Source organism: Herpailurus yagouaroundi, unplaced genomic scaffold (assembly GCF_014898765.1).
Source record: "Herpailurus yagouaroundi ecotype Mexico unplaced genomic scaffold, PumYag 100, whole genome shotgun sequence".
Lineage (NCBI taxonomy): Eukaryota > Metazoa > Chordata > Mammalia > Carnivora > Felidae > Herpailurus > Herpailurus yagouaroundi.
Genome location: NW_024412391.1, coordinates 7076651 through 7093405, shown reverse-complemented (window position 1 = coordinate 7093405; position 16755 = coordinate 7076651). Strand labels below are relative to the sequence as shown.

The following is a 16755-nucleotide window of genomic DNA, read 5'->3' as shown; positions in this document are numbered from 1 at the left end:
GTCTGTGGGTTTTAGCCAAAGCTGCAGCGCCCGGCGCCCGAGCGAGCGAGCGCGGCAGCGGCTTCCTCCGGCGCCCGCACCCGGGCGATGCGATTTCCCGAGCACCCCGGGCGCAGCCTGGGCTCTGGCTCCCCACCACCCGCCGAGCCCGCGAGGCCCCGGAGCCGCCGCGGCTAGAGGAGGAGGCAGGGAGGGGAAGCCCAGCGCCCCAGCCTCCCTCCCCCACCCTCGCCCCATTCACCTCGGCGGCCGCCGCGCGCTGGGAGCCTGATCGCGGGACGCCGAGGCCCGGACGCGATTCTCCTCGCGCCGCCAAGTGAGCCGGCGCCTCGGCTCCTGGGTGGGCTGCGAAGAAAATGGTGCAGTCTGAGAGCGGCTGACCCCAGTTGGGCAGAGCAGACAGCTCCAGCGCCGGGCTGTGGCGGGAGAAGGGGGCGGATTGTTTTGAAGGGCCGGGACCGCTGTTTTCTTCGGTGCCTGCAGCATTTTCTTTGCACCTGAGCAGCAGGTTCCTGGGGCTAGTTGGGAGCCAGATGAAGTGAGGCAGAGGCATCGCGGGAGAGGCGGGTCTGGAACCTCTCGGGTGGATACTCAGGAAGGAGACTGCGCTGGGGAGACCGGCATGACGCCCCCGGGGCTGGCTGCGGGGCTGGTGGTGAGCCCGGACCGCGCGACCTGTCCATGGTGTTGAAGGCACCGCGCGCCGAGCTCCGCGCGCGCCGCGCCGTGCGCCCTGCCGGGTGCATCCTCCTCGGCGCATCCTGTCTCTCGAGCCCGCCGGCTGCCGCCCATTCACCCCTAACCGCGGGCCGAGGCTCGTCTGGTTACGCCGTCCGGGTGACCGCGCCGTCGGCCCGAGGGGCCTCCTGAATGGCGAGGCCAGAAGCAGAACACCCGGGAGCTCGCGCGGGAAGGTTGGCCGCGACCGTGCGCCCACGGGAAGCCCGCCTCTGAGCACAGCGCGCTGGCCAGACAGCAAAGGACCTACTGGTGACCAGAGGACGGAGCTTTTCCAAAGAGCCGACCCAGAGAGGAAGAACATTGCTTGGTTTGCAGATCGGAAGGGGGACAGTTGCTGAGTGGGAGACCCAGGCGGGACTCAGGGCAGCCGGCCCCGGCATCTGGAGGTTTTCCTTCGTTGGCCGGTCTCGTCGCGGGTGCTGGAGTTCATTCTGTCGTCGCGCAGCAACTCGTGATAGCCCCCACCCCCTCACCCCAAGAAAAGGCCAGGCGAGTGGGTCCCGTCGCCACCCTGCACAAAGAAAGCCCAACAGTCTCACTGCAGCCGAGGGCACTGGGTGTTTAGTTTCTGGCCCGAGGGCAGCGGCGCCTGAAGTCCGGCTGTGTGCCGACGCGGCCGGTTCGGGGCAGTAGCTTCCTGCTGGGCAGGGAGGGGGCGGGAGGCGGTCTTGTCCGCTCGCCGCCGCCGGAGGCTGCACCTGCCCCCCCGGAGGATGCCCAGAAGCCAGCCGGAGCCTCCCCGGATCAGAACTTTTTAGGCTGTCCGCCCCCATCCCCGCAGTCCCTGGGCCGCGCACCGGCAGGCGGGGGCGAGGGGGCGCCGCCGCGCGAGTCCCCCTCCGGTCCCCCCCTCCCCCTTGGCTCGGCCGCCCGCCCGCCGCTTTGTTCCGGGCGCGCGGAGGGAAGGCGAGGCTGCGGCGGATCATGCCCATGGTGTAGCCGCCAAGCGGAGGCATGGCTGCCGGAAGGTTACTGCTCTATACGGGCCTCTCGCTAGCGCTCTGCGCCCTCGGCATGCTGGCCGTGGCCATCTGCTCGGACCACTGGTACGAGACGGACGCCAGGAAGCACAGGGACAGGTGCAAGGCCTTCAACACCCGCCGGGTCGACCCCGGCTTCATTTACAACAACAACAACAACTTGCCGCTCCGGGCGAGCCGCTCCCGCCTGGACCGCTGGGAGGGCAAACTCCTCCGGGCCCGGAATCGCCGGCAGCTCTTCGCCATGAGCCCGGTTGACGAGTGCAGCCGGCAGTACAACTCCACCAACATGGGCCTCTGGAGGAAATGCCACCGGCAGGGCTTCGACCCCGAGATCGCAGCCCTCATTCGGAAAGGTAAGCGCGAGGCGCGAGGCGTGAGGCGTGGCGCTGCGGAGATCCCGGCGCCTCTAGGCCCGGCAGCCCTCTCCTCCCTTCGCCGGGCAGCCCTCTGCTCCCTTCGTCTGGCCACGGTCTCTCCGGCCTCCTGCGAACGGGAGGTCAGGTTGTCCAGGCCCTGCTGAGCTTTGGAGCGGCCAGAACTTGCCTCCCGATAGCCGGTAATGGAGGCTTACCTCTCTCTGCCCGGCCTCTTGTCTTGCGTTTGTGTGATGGGATTCCCGTGGAATATCGTGGTCCAGGGTTTTTATCCAGGATAATGCTTCATCAGTCTCTGAAAAGGGAGGGAATCCGTCGCGTTGTGTTCTTTGCAGAGGAAGCCCCTTTGAGAATGATGTGTCCGGCAGACAGCCTCCTAGTTTTAATCTTTGTTTTAGATGTTGAACCGATTCAGGAGAAACATCTCACTGAGAAGGCCATATTCACGCCACAAACGTTTGCTAAGTGCTAGTCTATACCCGGCGTGGTGCAGGCATTGGTCATATAAACATGGGTAAATCACAGCCCCTGCCCCATTGTAGCTCCAGGCCTGTTGACCAGATTCTTGGTTTCTCCTTTTGGGGAAAAGGTTGACAAAAGTGACTTGTGTGCTTTGAATTTTAACAGGGCCTAATAAACACATAAAAAGTAGTTCCTCACTTTAGAGAAAAAAAATTACCATTTTCAGAAGATTTATATCAAAAATACCTAAAGTACTCCAAAACATAAAACAGACCATATTTACTAATGATAAAAATTTCTTTCATACTTTCTTTCGTATGATCACATACATTTTTAAAAGTCTGTTCATCTCATGCCATTTGTAAATCTTGTGTGATTTATACTTTGGGGACCACCCTGTTCTATTAGTCCACTGAACTGTTGTTTGGATGTATCATTAATACTGCTCTGAAGAAGAGAATACATTCTCTCCTATGGTAGTTGCATTCTGGAAGATGTGGTGTGATTTTATGAGTGTTGTTCTTTTTTTTTCCCCCTTGCTGTGTTTCATTCTCTTCAACTATTAAATGCTGATGCCAAGGTGAAAATGATGTTGTTACCTGCAAAGTCTTTGAGTCAAAGATAGAAAACAGTTCTTTGTGTCTCTTAATATTATAACACAGGTTTGCTTCCGTTTTAAAATATTATTTGTGAGAGCTGATGTTCTTTGATTTATAAAAATATTGAAATTGGTCAGAAAAAAGTGGGAATTTGAAAAAAGCCAATTGTTGAAGAATGACAAGCAGTGGGTATGATCTAGGTGGCAAGTCAGATTTAGAAAAGTCCAGAAAGAGAATCCATCTGAATGTTTATTTTGTAGTTTCTGTAGAATGACTAGGGATTTTAGCCGATCCAGTTATTAGTGTCTTAATATTACAAACATCACAACTGCTTCGTGGTTAGTCTCCTATATGAAGCAGGAGGACCCATTCGGAGCTCTACAACTTTGTAAAGATGTACAGAATATTAGAGAATTCCAGAAGAGAGTAACTTGGCTTGGATTTAAAAGTAGGAAAACAAGAGAAACCAGACTCGTTTTTGACAATGGGTGACTTCGTAACAGTTTGCAGGTTCTCAGATTCGTGAAGTGTTATTTCGTTCGTTGTTTTCCACTTTCATCAAAATTGAGACGGTAGGAAGTTGGCTGAAACGGGAGGGAGAATTCATGTTAATAATAATGCCTGATAAGCAGTAGTAGGGCTTGCTGAAGGACATTCTTGAATTTCCTTTCTTAAATGTCTCTTGCAACAAGATGGGTATCTTTCTGTCTGGTATTGGTTAACGCCACTTAGAGAAAGGGGGATGGAGTCCGTATCTTCTGGTGGTTCTATAGAGGGCTTTGATTCCATGTTGCTTTGCCTGGCAATCCAGCTAGAAAGGTTAACTTGGTCTGTGCACCAGAGAGATTGGTTACCATAGTGACATGTTCTTCCGGTGAAGCTGGAAACACAGTGACAGGGAAAGGGATAGGGGAAGAGTGTACAACATTTTGACTTTGTATCGACTGATTTTTAATTGCAGCAACAGAAAATGGACACGGCACAGCAGGGGGATTGAATACACTGATACCTAGAGTTGGCAGGCATTGTATTTCACTTGGACTAATGGAGATGCTGTTCCCCATCACCCAAAATACAGCAATCACTGTCAGCTGCAAGCACCCGCTTACCATGGCCGTTTCTGTCCATTTGACATTCTTGTTAGGTATTATTGAGATAGATGGCATGCCAGCCTTACAAATCTTGAGAGACTTAAGGTCACTATCTTCATTTTTAACCTCGAAGCATAATATTTGAGAGCTAGATCTTCCTTTTCTAAGCAACAATAGACACATTTTGGAATGTGTGAATTCACAAGCAACTCCAATAACACAGAACATAATTTCTAGACTTAATCCGTGTTCTTTCTAGATCGGCAGATTTTAGAAGGAAGTAAAAAAAAAAAAGCACCCAGAAATTGATTTTCCTCTATTTAAATTTAGGGCAGGCATCTTAGGGAAAGATATTTATCTCACAGTATTCATTAGCAGCCTCAAAAGATATGGTAGGCCTTTGTCTTTTGGGGGAACATCTCAGATTAAAATGCTGGGAGATATGTGTTGGGCAAGGGGGAAGGGACACCAGAGAAAAAGACTGTGTAAAATCTGTCAATATTAGGGGAAAATTAGAGATTTATCTAAATGATCATACAGCTCCACGTAACTCAATCATTTGTTAAATCAATGTTCATTACATTAGAAAGTTGCCGTCTGTGCATTTTAAAACACAACCAAACCACATAATTAATAAGAAAACAAAAGTCAAATCTATATCTGATTCGAAGATAAAGTCCTTTTAGATTCATGTTCTTTCTGAAATCCATTTCTTCGATGCCCTGTTGCCATGTGTGTACCAATAACAAATATGCATTTTTGGTCACGGTATATTTATTCGTTTGTCTTATTGAACTGTTAAGTTCCTGAAGGGCAGGAAAGATAGAATTTGTAAAATACATTCACCAGATGCTTGGTACTTGGGAAATATCTCATACAAATTAGGTTCACAGAAACGTATCCATCAAGAGCTTATTCTAATTGTAGGAACACTTGTGTGGGAATCCAAATAAAGGATTAGTCAGAAAATTGTGATGAAAAAAAAATGAGCCAGCACGGCTCTCAGGGTAGGTTAATATTGCAACAGATGCTGAATAATTTAACAGGGAAGGTTTTTTTGAGCAAAAAAGTTTTGCTACGGAATAAGGGGAACAGTACTTTTTTTGGATAGCCGATGTCACTGAACAGACATTTATCACCCACAATCATTATTTTTCACATTAGATGAGATTTTAATGATTTCCTTCTTGGAGGTGGGATTGGGTAGAGGGTGCAGCAAGGATAGATCACCCTTGAATCCCCATACGACTGTGACCATAATCAAGTCCTCTTGTCTTGCTTTTCAACCATGTCAACGTCTCCCTAGTAAGTCACTGCAAGCACGGGGGACAGATCAATGACAGGATCAGTTTCTGAAATCCAAGAGACTTCCAGACCCTTAGGAGGAATAGCTACAGGTAGGATTTTGTTCCAGGGAACATTTACATTCTTTGATTTCTACTGGCGTGTTATATTGATATGGCTTAAAATAAGTAGACCTTCACCTGAGACTCTGAGAACTTTTTTTATTATTTGAAAATAGGCCTTCTAGTAGAATGTGATCTATATAATCATAGACTGGTTGTCTCTGTATTGAGGCTTATTTGAACAAAACACTGCACACATTCACAAATTAATAATGTGCTCAGCAAATATTTACTGCACATGTATTGTGTGATGGACACACATCCCTGGAATGAAGTGATGGATAATACCTGGGCCTCAAAATTCCCATAGTCTGTTAGCGTCACAGGGGATAAATGACAACGACACAGCAGCAGCTACAGATGCGGAGAAGCACCGAGCAGACAGTGATGGATGGTGTTGGCAGTGGGGCAGGGGGAGGGGGGTAAGCGGGGAGGGGTGGGGTGGGGAAAGTTGCCTGGAGGAAATGAAATCGAGCACAATTTTCATGAACTTGGAGGTGGATGGTGAGGAAGGGCATGTCAGGCCAAGAGAGCCATCTGCATAGCCACGGAGCTGTGAAACAGCAGCTTGGCCTCGTGAGTGGTGATTGCTGGAGTGAGTGAGAGGGGTAGGGAGTGGAGCTGGAGAGCCGGGAAGAGGCAAGTCAAGGAGCTTGTATACTCACGTCCCTGGTAGCTGTAACGCCCAGTAGGGTAGCTGCTAACCACAAGTGGCTCCTTAAATTTAAAATAACCAATATAAAATGAAATTAAAAATTCATTTCCTTAGTCACGTTGGCCACATTCAAGTGCTCAAGAGCCGTGTGTGGCTCGTGGCTGTCATATTGGACAGTGCAGGTTAGAGAACATTCCTGTCATCCCAGAAGGCTCCATTGGACAGAGCTGCATGGAACCCAGAGCCTCAAAAGAGCAAGCACGTACTTGGTTTCAGATGAGGAATTAAATTAATTAAACATGATAACTTGACCTCAAATTTAAGCATATTATTCTACACTTGAAGAAACTTTGCTACTTGAATGTTTTGGGCAGAAGGTTTGAGTTCATGGTCAATTATACCAAGTCTATATTTTATTAACTTCCCATCTTTAAGATTCCATTAAAATTCCATCAGAATTCTCACAGGCTTCTCTATTCTCTCCTTGCCCTCTCTCCACTCCATTCAGAGAAACTTGCCTTGTTGTCTGGATGGAAAGGGTTAATAATAATAATTGTCAAACATGATGCCAGGTCCTCCTCTAAGAGTTTTCCATATATTCGCTAATTTATTCTTCACAATAACGCCCGAGGTGGGCATTATTATTTTTTTCATCCCTGCGCTACAGTTGAGGAAACTGAGGCATATAAATGTCCATTAACTTGCCAAGTCTCACGGTAAGGAAGCGAAGGTGCCAAGATTCGAATTCTGGCTCCAGGTTTGGTGACTCATGCACTGCCCTCTCTTGTCACCATAGGGTCTGCTGGGTGGGGGGTGTAGAGTGGAGAAGAGGCTGGGGTATTGATTCCTCAAACTGGAAAGAAATGAGAAGCAATTGTAGAATGTCACCAAGGGGAGACCTGCTTGAGAACTCCCGCTTAGGCCTGTAGGGGAAGGTCATGTTAAAGTAGTTCACACACTTTGCTTTGAAACCCACTGACAGAAGCCCTTCCACACTTTGGAACGTGATTTAAGAAAAAAAAAATTATGTTTATTTATTTTTTGAGAGAGAGACTGCGAGCAGGAGAGGGAGACACATAATCAGAAGGAGGCTCCAGGCTCTGAGATGTCAGCACAGAGACTGAGGTGGGGCTCGAACCCATGAGCTGTGAGTTCATGACCTGAGTGGAAGTCAGACGTTTAACCGACTGAGCCACCCAGGTGCCGGATACATGATTTTCAAGTATTTATTTTGCTCACTGTGGTGGATGCTGAGGTTATGGCCACCCTCATTCATTCCGCAAATATTAACTGAGGGCCTAGGGGCTGGGTATCATGGATAAGCTTACATTCCAGTGGGGAGAGACAGACAATAAATAAACACATGTGGAATAAAAACAAGGGGCGCCTGGCTGTCTCAGCAGAGTGTGCAACTCTTAACCTCAGGGTTGTGAGTTCAAGCCCCATGTTGGGTAGAGAGCTTCCTACAAAAAAAAAAAAAAAAAAAAAAAAAAAAGGTACTACCTTAAAAACCTGCCACTTAGAATAAAAATGATCCCTAATGAACTAATCAGTATATAATATAATGTGAAGTAGTGAAGAGCATGAAGTGTCTTTGCTTTTAGGAAACATAAAGAAGAAGGGGCGCCTGGGTGGCTCAGTCGGTTAAGCATCTGACTCTTGGTTTTGGCTCAGGTCATGATATCACCGTTCGTGGGTTCAAGCCTTGCATCAGGCTCTGTGCTCACAGTGAGCCTGTTTGGGATTCTCTCTCTCTCTCTCTCTCTCTCTCTCTCTCTCAAAATAAATAAACAAACTTAAAAAGAAAAGGAAGCATAAAGGGGAAGCTGGGCAAGTAAGTGAAAAATTAACAGTTCCATTAGTTTTGGTTTTGAGATATAGGGAGGCTTTACCTGCTCACAAGGAATCACATATAAACACCCACGGCCTTTATATATAGTGTGTGCCCCATGCATACACATTTTGTGTGTGGCCAAATGCACAAGTGAGTGCGGTCACATCATCCTCCCTCTTCACTCTGAAATACAATGAACCAGTGAGAGGTAACATTTAGGAGCCCTGTGACTCAGTTGGCAGGTGCACAGATGGGAAGAAAGAGAGGGTCGGTGTGATGTGTTTTGCACACCTGCTGTGTACCAAGCGCTCCGCTAGGTGCTGGGGGGCAAAACGAGGAGGCATCACATGGTGCCTGACCTGAGGGAACTTACACTCTAGCTCACGGTTTCCCAAACTCATTGTCATGTGTGGCTGGATCAGGCTCTTCCTCAGAAGACCACATCTGTGTCAACCAGATCAGGAGTCAACTGGTCAGGAGACCCGGGTCAGGGGAGTGAGTTCTTTTTATTGAGTCAACAAAGCCAAGAGCCATGTTTCTTTTCCAGAAGGTCAGCGTATTTCTTCTTGTACTGTAGGGTTGGTAAGGATCAATTACAAGATCGATTCTGTATATTCCACTTGGGGTTGTCGGTTACAAATATTTTTTCCTTCTCTGCTGTTACTAGGTGGTCCTAGGCCTTCAGGCAGAATTCTGAACACACTGTGGGCTAGTCTGACCCTTCACGTGCAGGCACATAAACATCTAGGAATGAAGGAGAGTGAAGTCACAAATATGTATTCAGATGCAGATACTTTTACAACTATGTACTCCAAACAATACGCAGAAAGAGGAGGGAGCGGGTGACCTGGGGGATGAGTGGACAGAAAATTGATTTGAACATCTGGATTGGACATCTGCTGTTTCTGAGAAAATGCATACTTTTTTTTCCCAAAGGACATTGTTTTGTCAAATGTAAAATAGTGAGTTTGGATTATATAAACTTCAAGACCTTTCACACTCTAACGTTTTTTTTTTTTTTATAAAAAAAATTTTTTTTTTCAACGTTTATTTATTTTTGGGAGACAGAGCACGAACGCGGGATGGGCAGAGAGAGAGGAAGACACAGAATCGGAAACAGGTTCCAGGCTCTGAGCCATCAGCCCAGAGCCTGACACGGGGCTCGAACTCACGGACCGCGAGATTGTGACCTGGCTGAAGTCGGACGCTTAACCGACTGCGCCACCCAGGCGCCCCGTCACACTCTAACGTTTGATGAGAAAGTTAAATTTAGGTGATAGAGTGTAGATAATAGATGGTTGAGAAAAGGTGAACCCGGAGAGAAGGGAAAGGAGGGGAGAAAGGAGAGAGAGAGGGGCCACTTCTTTTTTTTTTTAATGTATTTATTTTGAGAGAAACAGAGACGGTGCAAGTGGAGGAGGGACAGAGAGAGAGAGAGAGAGAGAGAGAGAGAGAGAGAGAGAGAGGGAGTCCCAAGCAGACTCCACCCTGTCAGTACGGAGCCCCACAGGACAGGGAGTTGGGGGGGGGGCGTTTGAACTCATGAAAGAGTGAGATCATCACCTGAGCTGAAACCAGGAGTTGGTCGCTTAAGCAACTGAGCCACCCAGGTGTCCTAAAAGAGCCCACTTCTGAAGGGAGCATCCCAGGGTGCTAAAAGTGTGGAAGGAAGAGGTGAGAAACAAAGCAGCTAATTTCATACCCGCACACAATCATGTAACACAACTTCGCTGCTTCTCTTTGGAATGATTTGAAATGTCTTGTTGCAGATTGGAGTTAAACATTGAGACAGTTCGTGGAGAAATGTGGGGATGGCTGCCCAACAACGTGAATACACTCAAGGCCACCGAACTGCATACACTTAAAACTGGCTAAGATGATCAGTTTTGTGCTGCGTATGTTTTACCGTAATTAAAATACATAAATTAATTAATGAAAAGAAATGGTAAAACTTAATAGAGAAAGGAGCTGTATTACTGGTCAGTGTGTAGGATGCTTTATAGCCAAAGATCTTCATTCTTTCAACACACTGATTGAGCACCTACATGTGCTAGGCACTGGAATGCTTAGGATGCAGAAGTTAATAAAACAGACAACATGCCTGCCCACATAGGTCTTACATTTAAACAGTTTTGAGAATCATATATATATGATACACACACGTGTATCATACATACACGTGTACATATATATATATCGTGTGTATACATATATATACATATATCAGTGTAAAATATATATATTCTAAACAGTTTTGAGAATCATATCTTTTTTGGCTTGCTTTTTAAAAACAATACTTTTAGGGGGTGGCTAGGTGGCTCAGTCGGTTAAGCATCCCACTTTGGCTCAGGTCATGATCTCGCAGTCTGTGAGTTCAAGCCCTGCATCGGGCTCTGTGCTGACAGCTCGGAGCCTGGGGCCTGCTTGGGATTCTGTGTCTCCCTCTCTCTCTCTCTGCCCCTCCCCTGATTTTGTGCGCTCTTTCTCTCTCTCTCTCTCTCTCTCTCTCTCTCTCAAAAATAAATAAAACTTAAAAAAAGTAAAAACAATACTTTTAAAGAGCATCAAGATATAAAACGAATAAAAGTAACAAATACATCTCTTGGGTCATTTAAAAATTATTGTAAAATGAAGAGCTCTTACTGTGTTTAGTCTTTTGAGCTCCAACTATGTCAGGCACATGACTTGGAGGATCCTGAGAGAAATCCATGGTTCCTGTCCTCAAAGAACAAACAAAAGGAGGAAGTGTGCAAGGAGACTAATAAATATAAGCCCTAAGGTTGCTTCTAGAAGAGATTTATTTACATGTCAGGGGCCTGAGTGGTACTTGGATTTCGGAGCAGGTAAGGGAGGCTTTGCAGATGAAGGAATGTTCTTAGAGTCATTATTTGTGGACGGATAAGGTGAAGTCTTAGCCTTGTTAGTAATTTAAAAATTACTAATTGGGCGCCTGGGTGGCGCAGTCGGTTAAGCGTCCGACTTCAGCCAGGTCACAATCTCGCGGTCCGTGAGTTCGAGCCCCGCGTCGGGCTCTGGGCTGATGGCTCAGAGCCTGGAGCCTGTTTCACATTCTGTGTCTCCCTCTCTCTCTGCCCCTCCCCCGTTCATGCTCTGTCTCTCTCTGTCCCAAAAATAAATAAATGTTGAAAAAAAATTAAAAAAAAAATTACTAATTAATTTTGACAAGTCTTGACAAGTCTTGACAATTTTGACAAGACTTGTCTAGTCTGCCTTCCACCTACCCTTGTCCCTCAGACCCCCCAGCCCTTCTCCCAAGAGGCAGCCATTGCTACCAGATTTTATAAATCATACCAGAGGTGATTTATTCAGCAGTGTTTATTTTTTTTATTTTTTATTAAAAACATTTTTTTTTAACGTTTATTTATTTTTGAGACAGAGAAAGAGAGAGAGAGAGAGAGAGAGAGCATGAACGGGGGAGGGGCAGAGAGAGAGGGAGACACAGAATCGGAAGCAGGCTCCAGGCCTGAGCCATCAGCCCAGAGCCCGACGTGGGGCTTGAACTCACGGACCGCGAGATCGTGACCTGAGCTGAAGTCGGACGCTTAACCGACTGAGCCACCCAGGCGCCCCTATTCAGCGGTGTTTAATAACAGCACGTATAAATTTAAGTCAGGCAACGAACAGGTGATTCAAAGATGAAAAAAGTTTATTTTTTATAAATTTGTATACACAGAGATGGCGTTTTAAGGCCTGCTCCAGGAGTCACCAGGAATTGTCTACAGGTGATGTTTATGCTGAGTGGAAGCTGCTATTGGCGTTCAAGGAAGTTTGACAGATTTACTGTTTTATGGGAGACTGCAGTATCTGAATTATTTCAGTTGATTTTTTTTTTTTTTGGCGTCGGAGTATTTTGCCAAGAAAAGGCAATTTACTTTATATTAGGTCATCTTCATAAATTTATATCATTTCCTGCGTTTTAAAATGCCCTGCTGTTCTATATTCTGAACCTCACTCCGTTGGACACTTTATTTGCTCTAGAGCGTCTCCCTTTCAATTTTGGCCTGAATTTCTCTTAATCTTTATAACAGCGGTTCTATTTAGGCAAACACCACTCCTATTCCCCAAAGCCCTGGAGTGTTTCACAGAGCTGGATGGGATGGGGTTGTTTTTACCCTAAGGAAGCTCTGCGCTCTTATGCTGCTGTGTGTGTGCTGACACCACACTGGAGTGCAGCTGTAATCTATCTCCGGAGGCTGAAGACACGTATACTTGTGCTCCTGCTATATTCACACGTATGGACACATGTCCAAGAATGTATGGCGCCACCGCTTGGAACAGCAACAGAAATAAGCAAGACAGAGAAACTTACGTCCCCATGAATAGGAGAACAGATGATGAGGTACGGTATAGGGTCATACAATGGAAACTATTGCCATATATTTAAAATAAATGTACATTTATATATTTCCAAGTGAGTAAACATAAAATTTGAGTGAAAAAAGCAGGATACAGAATGAAATGTGGAGTATGTTGCCATTTATATGAAGTTAGACACAGATCAAATAACATTAGGTATTGTTTATGGAAGACATAATTTGTGTTGTATTTGCAAGTATGCATGGGACTGATAAACCCAAAATGAAAGATGATGTTTACCATTCTTTTTTTTAAATGTTTATTTATTTATTTTTGAGAGAGAGAGAGAGAGAGATGGAGAGACTGAGTGTGAGCAGGGGAGGGGCAGAGACAGAAGGAGAGAGAGAGAATCCCAAGCAGGCTCCACACTGTGTTGCACAGAGCCCAACGGGGGGCTGGAACTCACAAACCTGAGATCATGACCTGAGCTGAAATCGAGTTGGATGCTTAACCGACTGAACCACCCAGGTGCCCCTGATAACCTTTATTTAAAAATTTTTTTAATGTTTATTTATTTTCGAGAGAGACAGAGACAGAATGCAAGTGGGTTAGGGGGAGAGAGAGACACACACACAGAATCCAAAGCAGGCTCCAGGCTCTGAGCTGTCAGCACAGAGCCTGACGCGGGGCTCAAACTCATGAGCTATGAGATCATGACCTGAACCAAAGTCAGTTGCTCAACCGACTGAGCCACCCTCGTGCCCCATCCCCTGATTACCTTTCTTAAGACAGAAAAACAAATGGAATTGGGAAGTTGCTTTAAAATCATGTCTGCTATTTTATTTCTTAAACTGAGGCAAATGGGGAATGCACACAAGCAGGCTATTTGGAAAGTTTCTATGATCCTGACAATAAAGTTAACATTTTATTTTATTTTAACTGTGTTGTTCAGTGTTTAGGAGGCAGGTTCTTTAAGGAAAATTAATGGAAAACTTTGTTTCTGAGGTGATCTGTGACTGACTTTTGTGACTAGTAGCAGCAGCATTTAGAGGAGAATCAGGTAACTCCTAACCAACAGTTTTCACTGAAAGTAGCTCATGGGAAGGGCTGAGAACAAATAAAATTATGTTTTACTCACTCTTGATGTGGTGTGAGAAGAGGAAATTGAGGCTTTAAAATGATTTGTTTCTGGGACATCTGGGTGGCTCTGTCGGTTACGTGTCAGACTCTTGATTGTGGGATCCAGCCTTGCAATGGCTCTGTGCTGAGTGTGGATCCTGCTTAAGATTCTCTCTCCTTCTGCCCCTCCCCTCCCCCGCCTTAGGCTCTCTCTCTCTCTCTCTCTCTCTCTCTCTCTCTCAAGATAAAAGTTTTAAAAAAAGATTTGTTTCTGAGACAAAGAGTAATGTACAAGTCACTCCCCCCTTTGTAACTTTCCTGCAGCTTGTGGAGGAAAACCAAGAGTTTTAAGGGTCAGAAAGGTAAACTGAAACGAATCCTCCAATTAACTTGATCAGACACAGAACTGTGAATAAAGAAGGCACCGAGACAGGGAGTGTGGGATGAGCCAGAGGCTGAGTGCCTACCTCTGGGAAGGCTCAAAGACCCCGAGATCGCGACCTGAGCCGAAGTTGGTCGCTTAGCTGACTGAGCCACCCAGGCGCCCCCTCAGAAGTTTTCTTATCACTCTGGAAACCAAATAGAGAATGTTAGTCGGTAAAACTTTATGTTACTGATGACACGGTTTAGCTTCTTCATCCCTAAAATTATGAGGGTGACTGTAGCCAAGGGTCCCTCTGTTATGACAATGATTCGTGTCCACTGTGTTCAGACAAACTACAGCTGGAGCAGAAAAGACCTATCACAACGATAGCGGGGGCTCCATATTCACCTGATTACACTGGGCCCGAAACACCAAAGCTGGGCCCGAAGTCCCTAGGAAATCATGAGTGTCTTGTGAGGCTTCAGGGGTATTGAAGCAGAGTGACTGCCGTGCCTATGTTTTGGTAGCCACAGGGTTGACGAGATGCCCAGGAGCTGCCGTATCCGGGATGTGTATCCACAGGTGGCAGTGCCCATACTTCCTCAGGTGAATGACCTCTCTCTCTGGGAAAAGCTGGCCTCACCTTTCCCTGTCTCTCCTCGCTCGCTACGTGTGTTCGCACAAAGGAAACCGGAGGTAGTCTTGCTCAGCCCTAGTTTTTTTCAGGCGTGGCCCCTCTCCTGGCCTGGCCTGCCTCTCTTCCTCATGCGTCTTCAGGGCACTTTTGGGTCCCTGCCGCTAGGTTTCTTTTCCAGTCCCCGGCGGCTGGGACCGCTCCTTCTTTTTCAACACTTCATCTCTTCTGGCTTTGGAGGCAACCAACATTCCCTCTTGGATCGGCTTCTACCCCTGTTCTTCTTCTTCTTCTTCTTCTTTTTTTTTTAAATTTTATTTATTTAGTTTTTTGTAATCTCTACACCTGACATGGGGCTTGAACGCACAACTTGGAGATCAAGAGTTGCACGCTCTTCCCGTTGAGCCAGCCAGGTGCCCCTCGACCTCTGTTCTTATTGCCTCTTTGCTGGCTCTTCTTTCTCAGCCTGTGTGGGGTTCTCCAACATTCCATTCTCCTGGAGTATTCTCTTTCACGCCTCTGGCTCTTTGCAGCCCTTGTAGCTCATGACTTGTCGCACTGGGAATCTGTCACTCAGACCTAACATCCGAAGAGCTCCTGTGGGATATCCTGTGGGATATCTCCGCTTGGATATCCCATGGGTCCCGAAGAACCTGTTTTCTCTTCCCGCGCCCCGAAGTCCTTTCTCTCCCATTTTCCTCCATCTTTTTTTTTTTTAATTAATTAATTAATTTATTTTCAATGTTTTTTTTATTTATTTTTGGGACAGAGAGAGACAGAGCATGAACGGGGGAGGGGCAGAGAGAGAGGGAGACACAGAATTGGAAACAGGCTCCAGGCTCTGAGCCATCAGCCCAGAGCCCGACGCGGGGCTCGAACTCACGGACCGCGAGATCGTGACCTGGCTGAAGTCGGACGCTTAACCGACTGCGCCACCCAGGCGTCCCACCATTTTCCTCCATCTTGATATCCCACCTCTCTAGTTGCCTGAACCAGAAACTTAAGGATCATCCTTAGGGCTCTCTTGTCTCCTGCCCTACTCATCCACGCAGTGAACAAGTCGCTTCTGCTGATATGTTCGTGCTTGTCCCCCCATCCTGTTCCAGCATTGCTGCTGTGGTTAGGTGCCCGTTCCCTGTGCTCTTGCAGTGCCCTCTGGCTTCCTGCTCTCTAGCTCATCTGTCCTCACTGCTTTCTAATCAGAGTGATTTTTCCTAAATGGAAATCTAATCATGTTATCACTTGCTCAACTCAGTGGCTCCTCACAGCGTATCAGTCAGGATAAGATCTGTAATCTTCACCTTGGCCCATGGGCCCCCCAGGTCTGGCAACATACCTCCCCACCCCCACCTGGGCATCTGGTCCTTTGGCGTGCCTTTCTGCATCCAGCACGCTCTCGTCCAGCCCTGATGGACTCCCCTGCCCCTGAACAAGTTGAACTGTTTTCTGCCTTGGGAACTTTTGCTTATGAAGCTTTTTCCTTGGCCTGGAAGTCCCTGTCCCTGCTCACCCCACCCCCCAAGTCTGCCTTTTAGCAATCAGCTTAAGGCCCTCTCCTGTCCTCTTGCTTGGTGTTCTCACCCTGTCACACACCAAACGCTTGCTTCCTACCACCAGTGACATTTTATTTCCCCATATGTTTCCATCCTTTTTGAGACTGTTTTTGCACTATTTTGTATTCATCTTTTTATCCGCAGCATTTTGCGTAATGCATGGGCCATAATAGGTATTTAATACCTACTTGTTGAATGAATGAAGGTTTATCTCAGTTAATGCAGTCGATCTGGAAATCTTATTTAACAAAGAGCCATAATTTCATTGGACTAGGGAGACTCACTATTAAAAGGAAGCCTGCTGTGAATTGTTCTGTAATGCATATGATAAACTTCAATTTATTTCCTTGGTGAAGGTTTGTATTTTCTTTTTTTTTTTTCTTTTTTTTTTGAACGTTTATTTATTTTTGGGACAGAGAGAGACAGAGCATGAACGGGGGAGGGGCAGAGAGAGAGGGAGACACAGAATCCGAAACAGGCTCCAGGCTCTGAGCCGTCAGCCCAGAGCCCGACGCGGGGCTCGAACTCCCGGACCGCGAGATCGTGACCTGGCTGAAGTCGGACGCTTAACCGACTGCACCACCCAGGCGCCCCGGTTTGTATTTTCTTTTTTTTTTTTTTTT

The 16755-nt window shown here is 46.9% G+C and overlaps 1 protein-coding gene across 3 annotated transcripts in view; it reads left to right on the top strand.

The window, feature by feature from the left end:
• TMEM178B (transmembrane protein 178B) overlaps positions 1-16755 on the top strand; it is a 362353-nt gene continuing 345598 nt past the window's right edge. For 2 of the 3 annotated variants that reach the window (XM_040471775.1, XM_040471776.1), the window contains exon 1: positions 1-2077. In XM_040471775.1, coding sequence (XP_040327709.1) covers positions 1696-2077 — 382 coding nt within the window. In that variant the 5' untranslated portion in view covers positions 1-1695. The remainder of the gene's footprint in view (positions 2078-16755) is intronic. The other variant, XM_040471774.1, reaches the window with a different exon arrangement.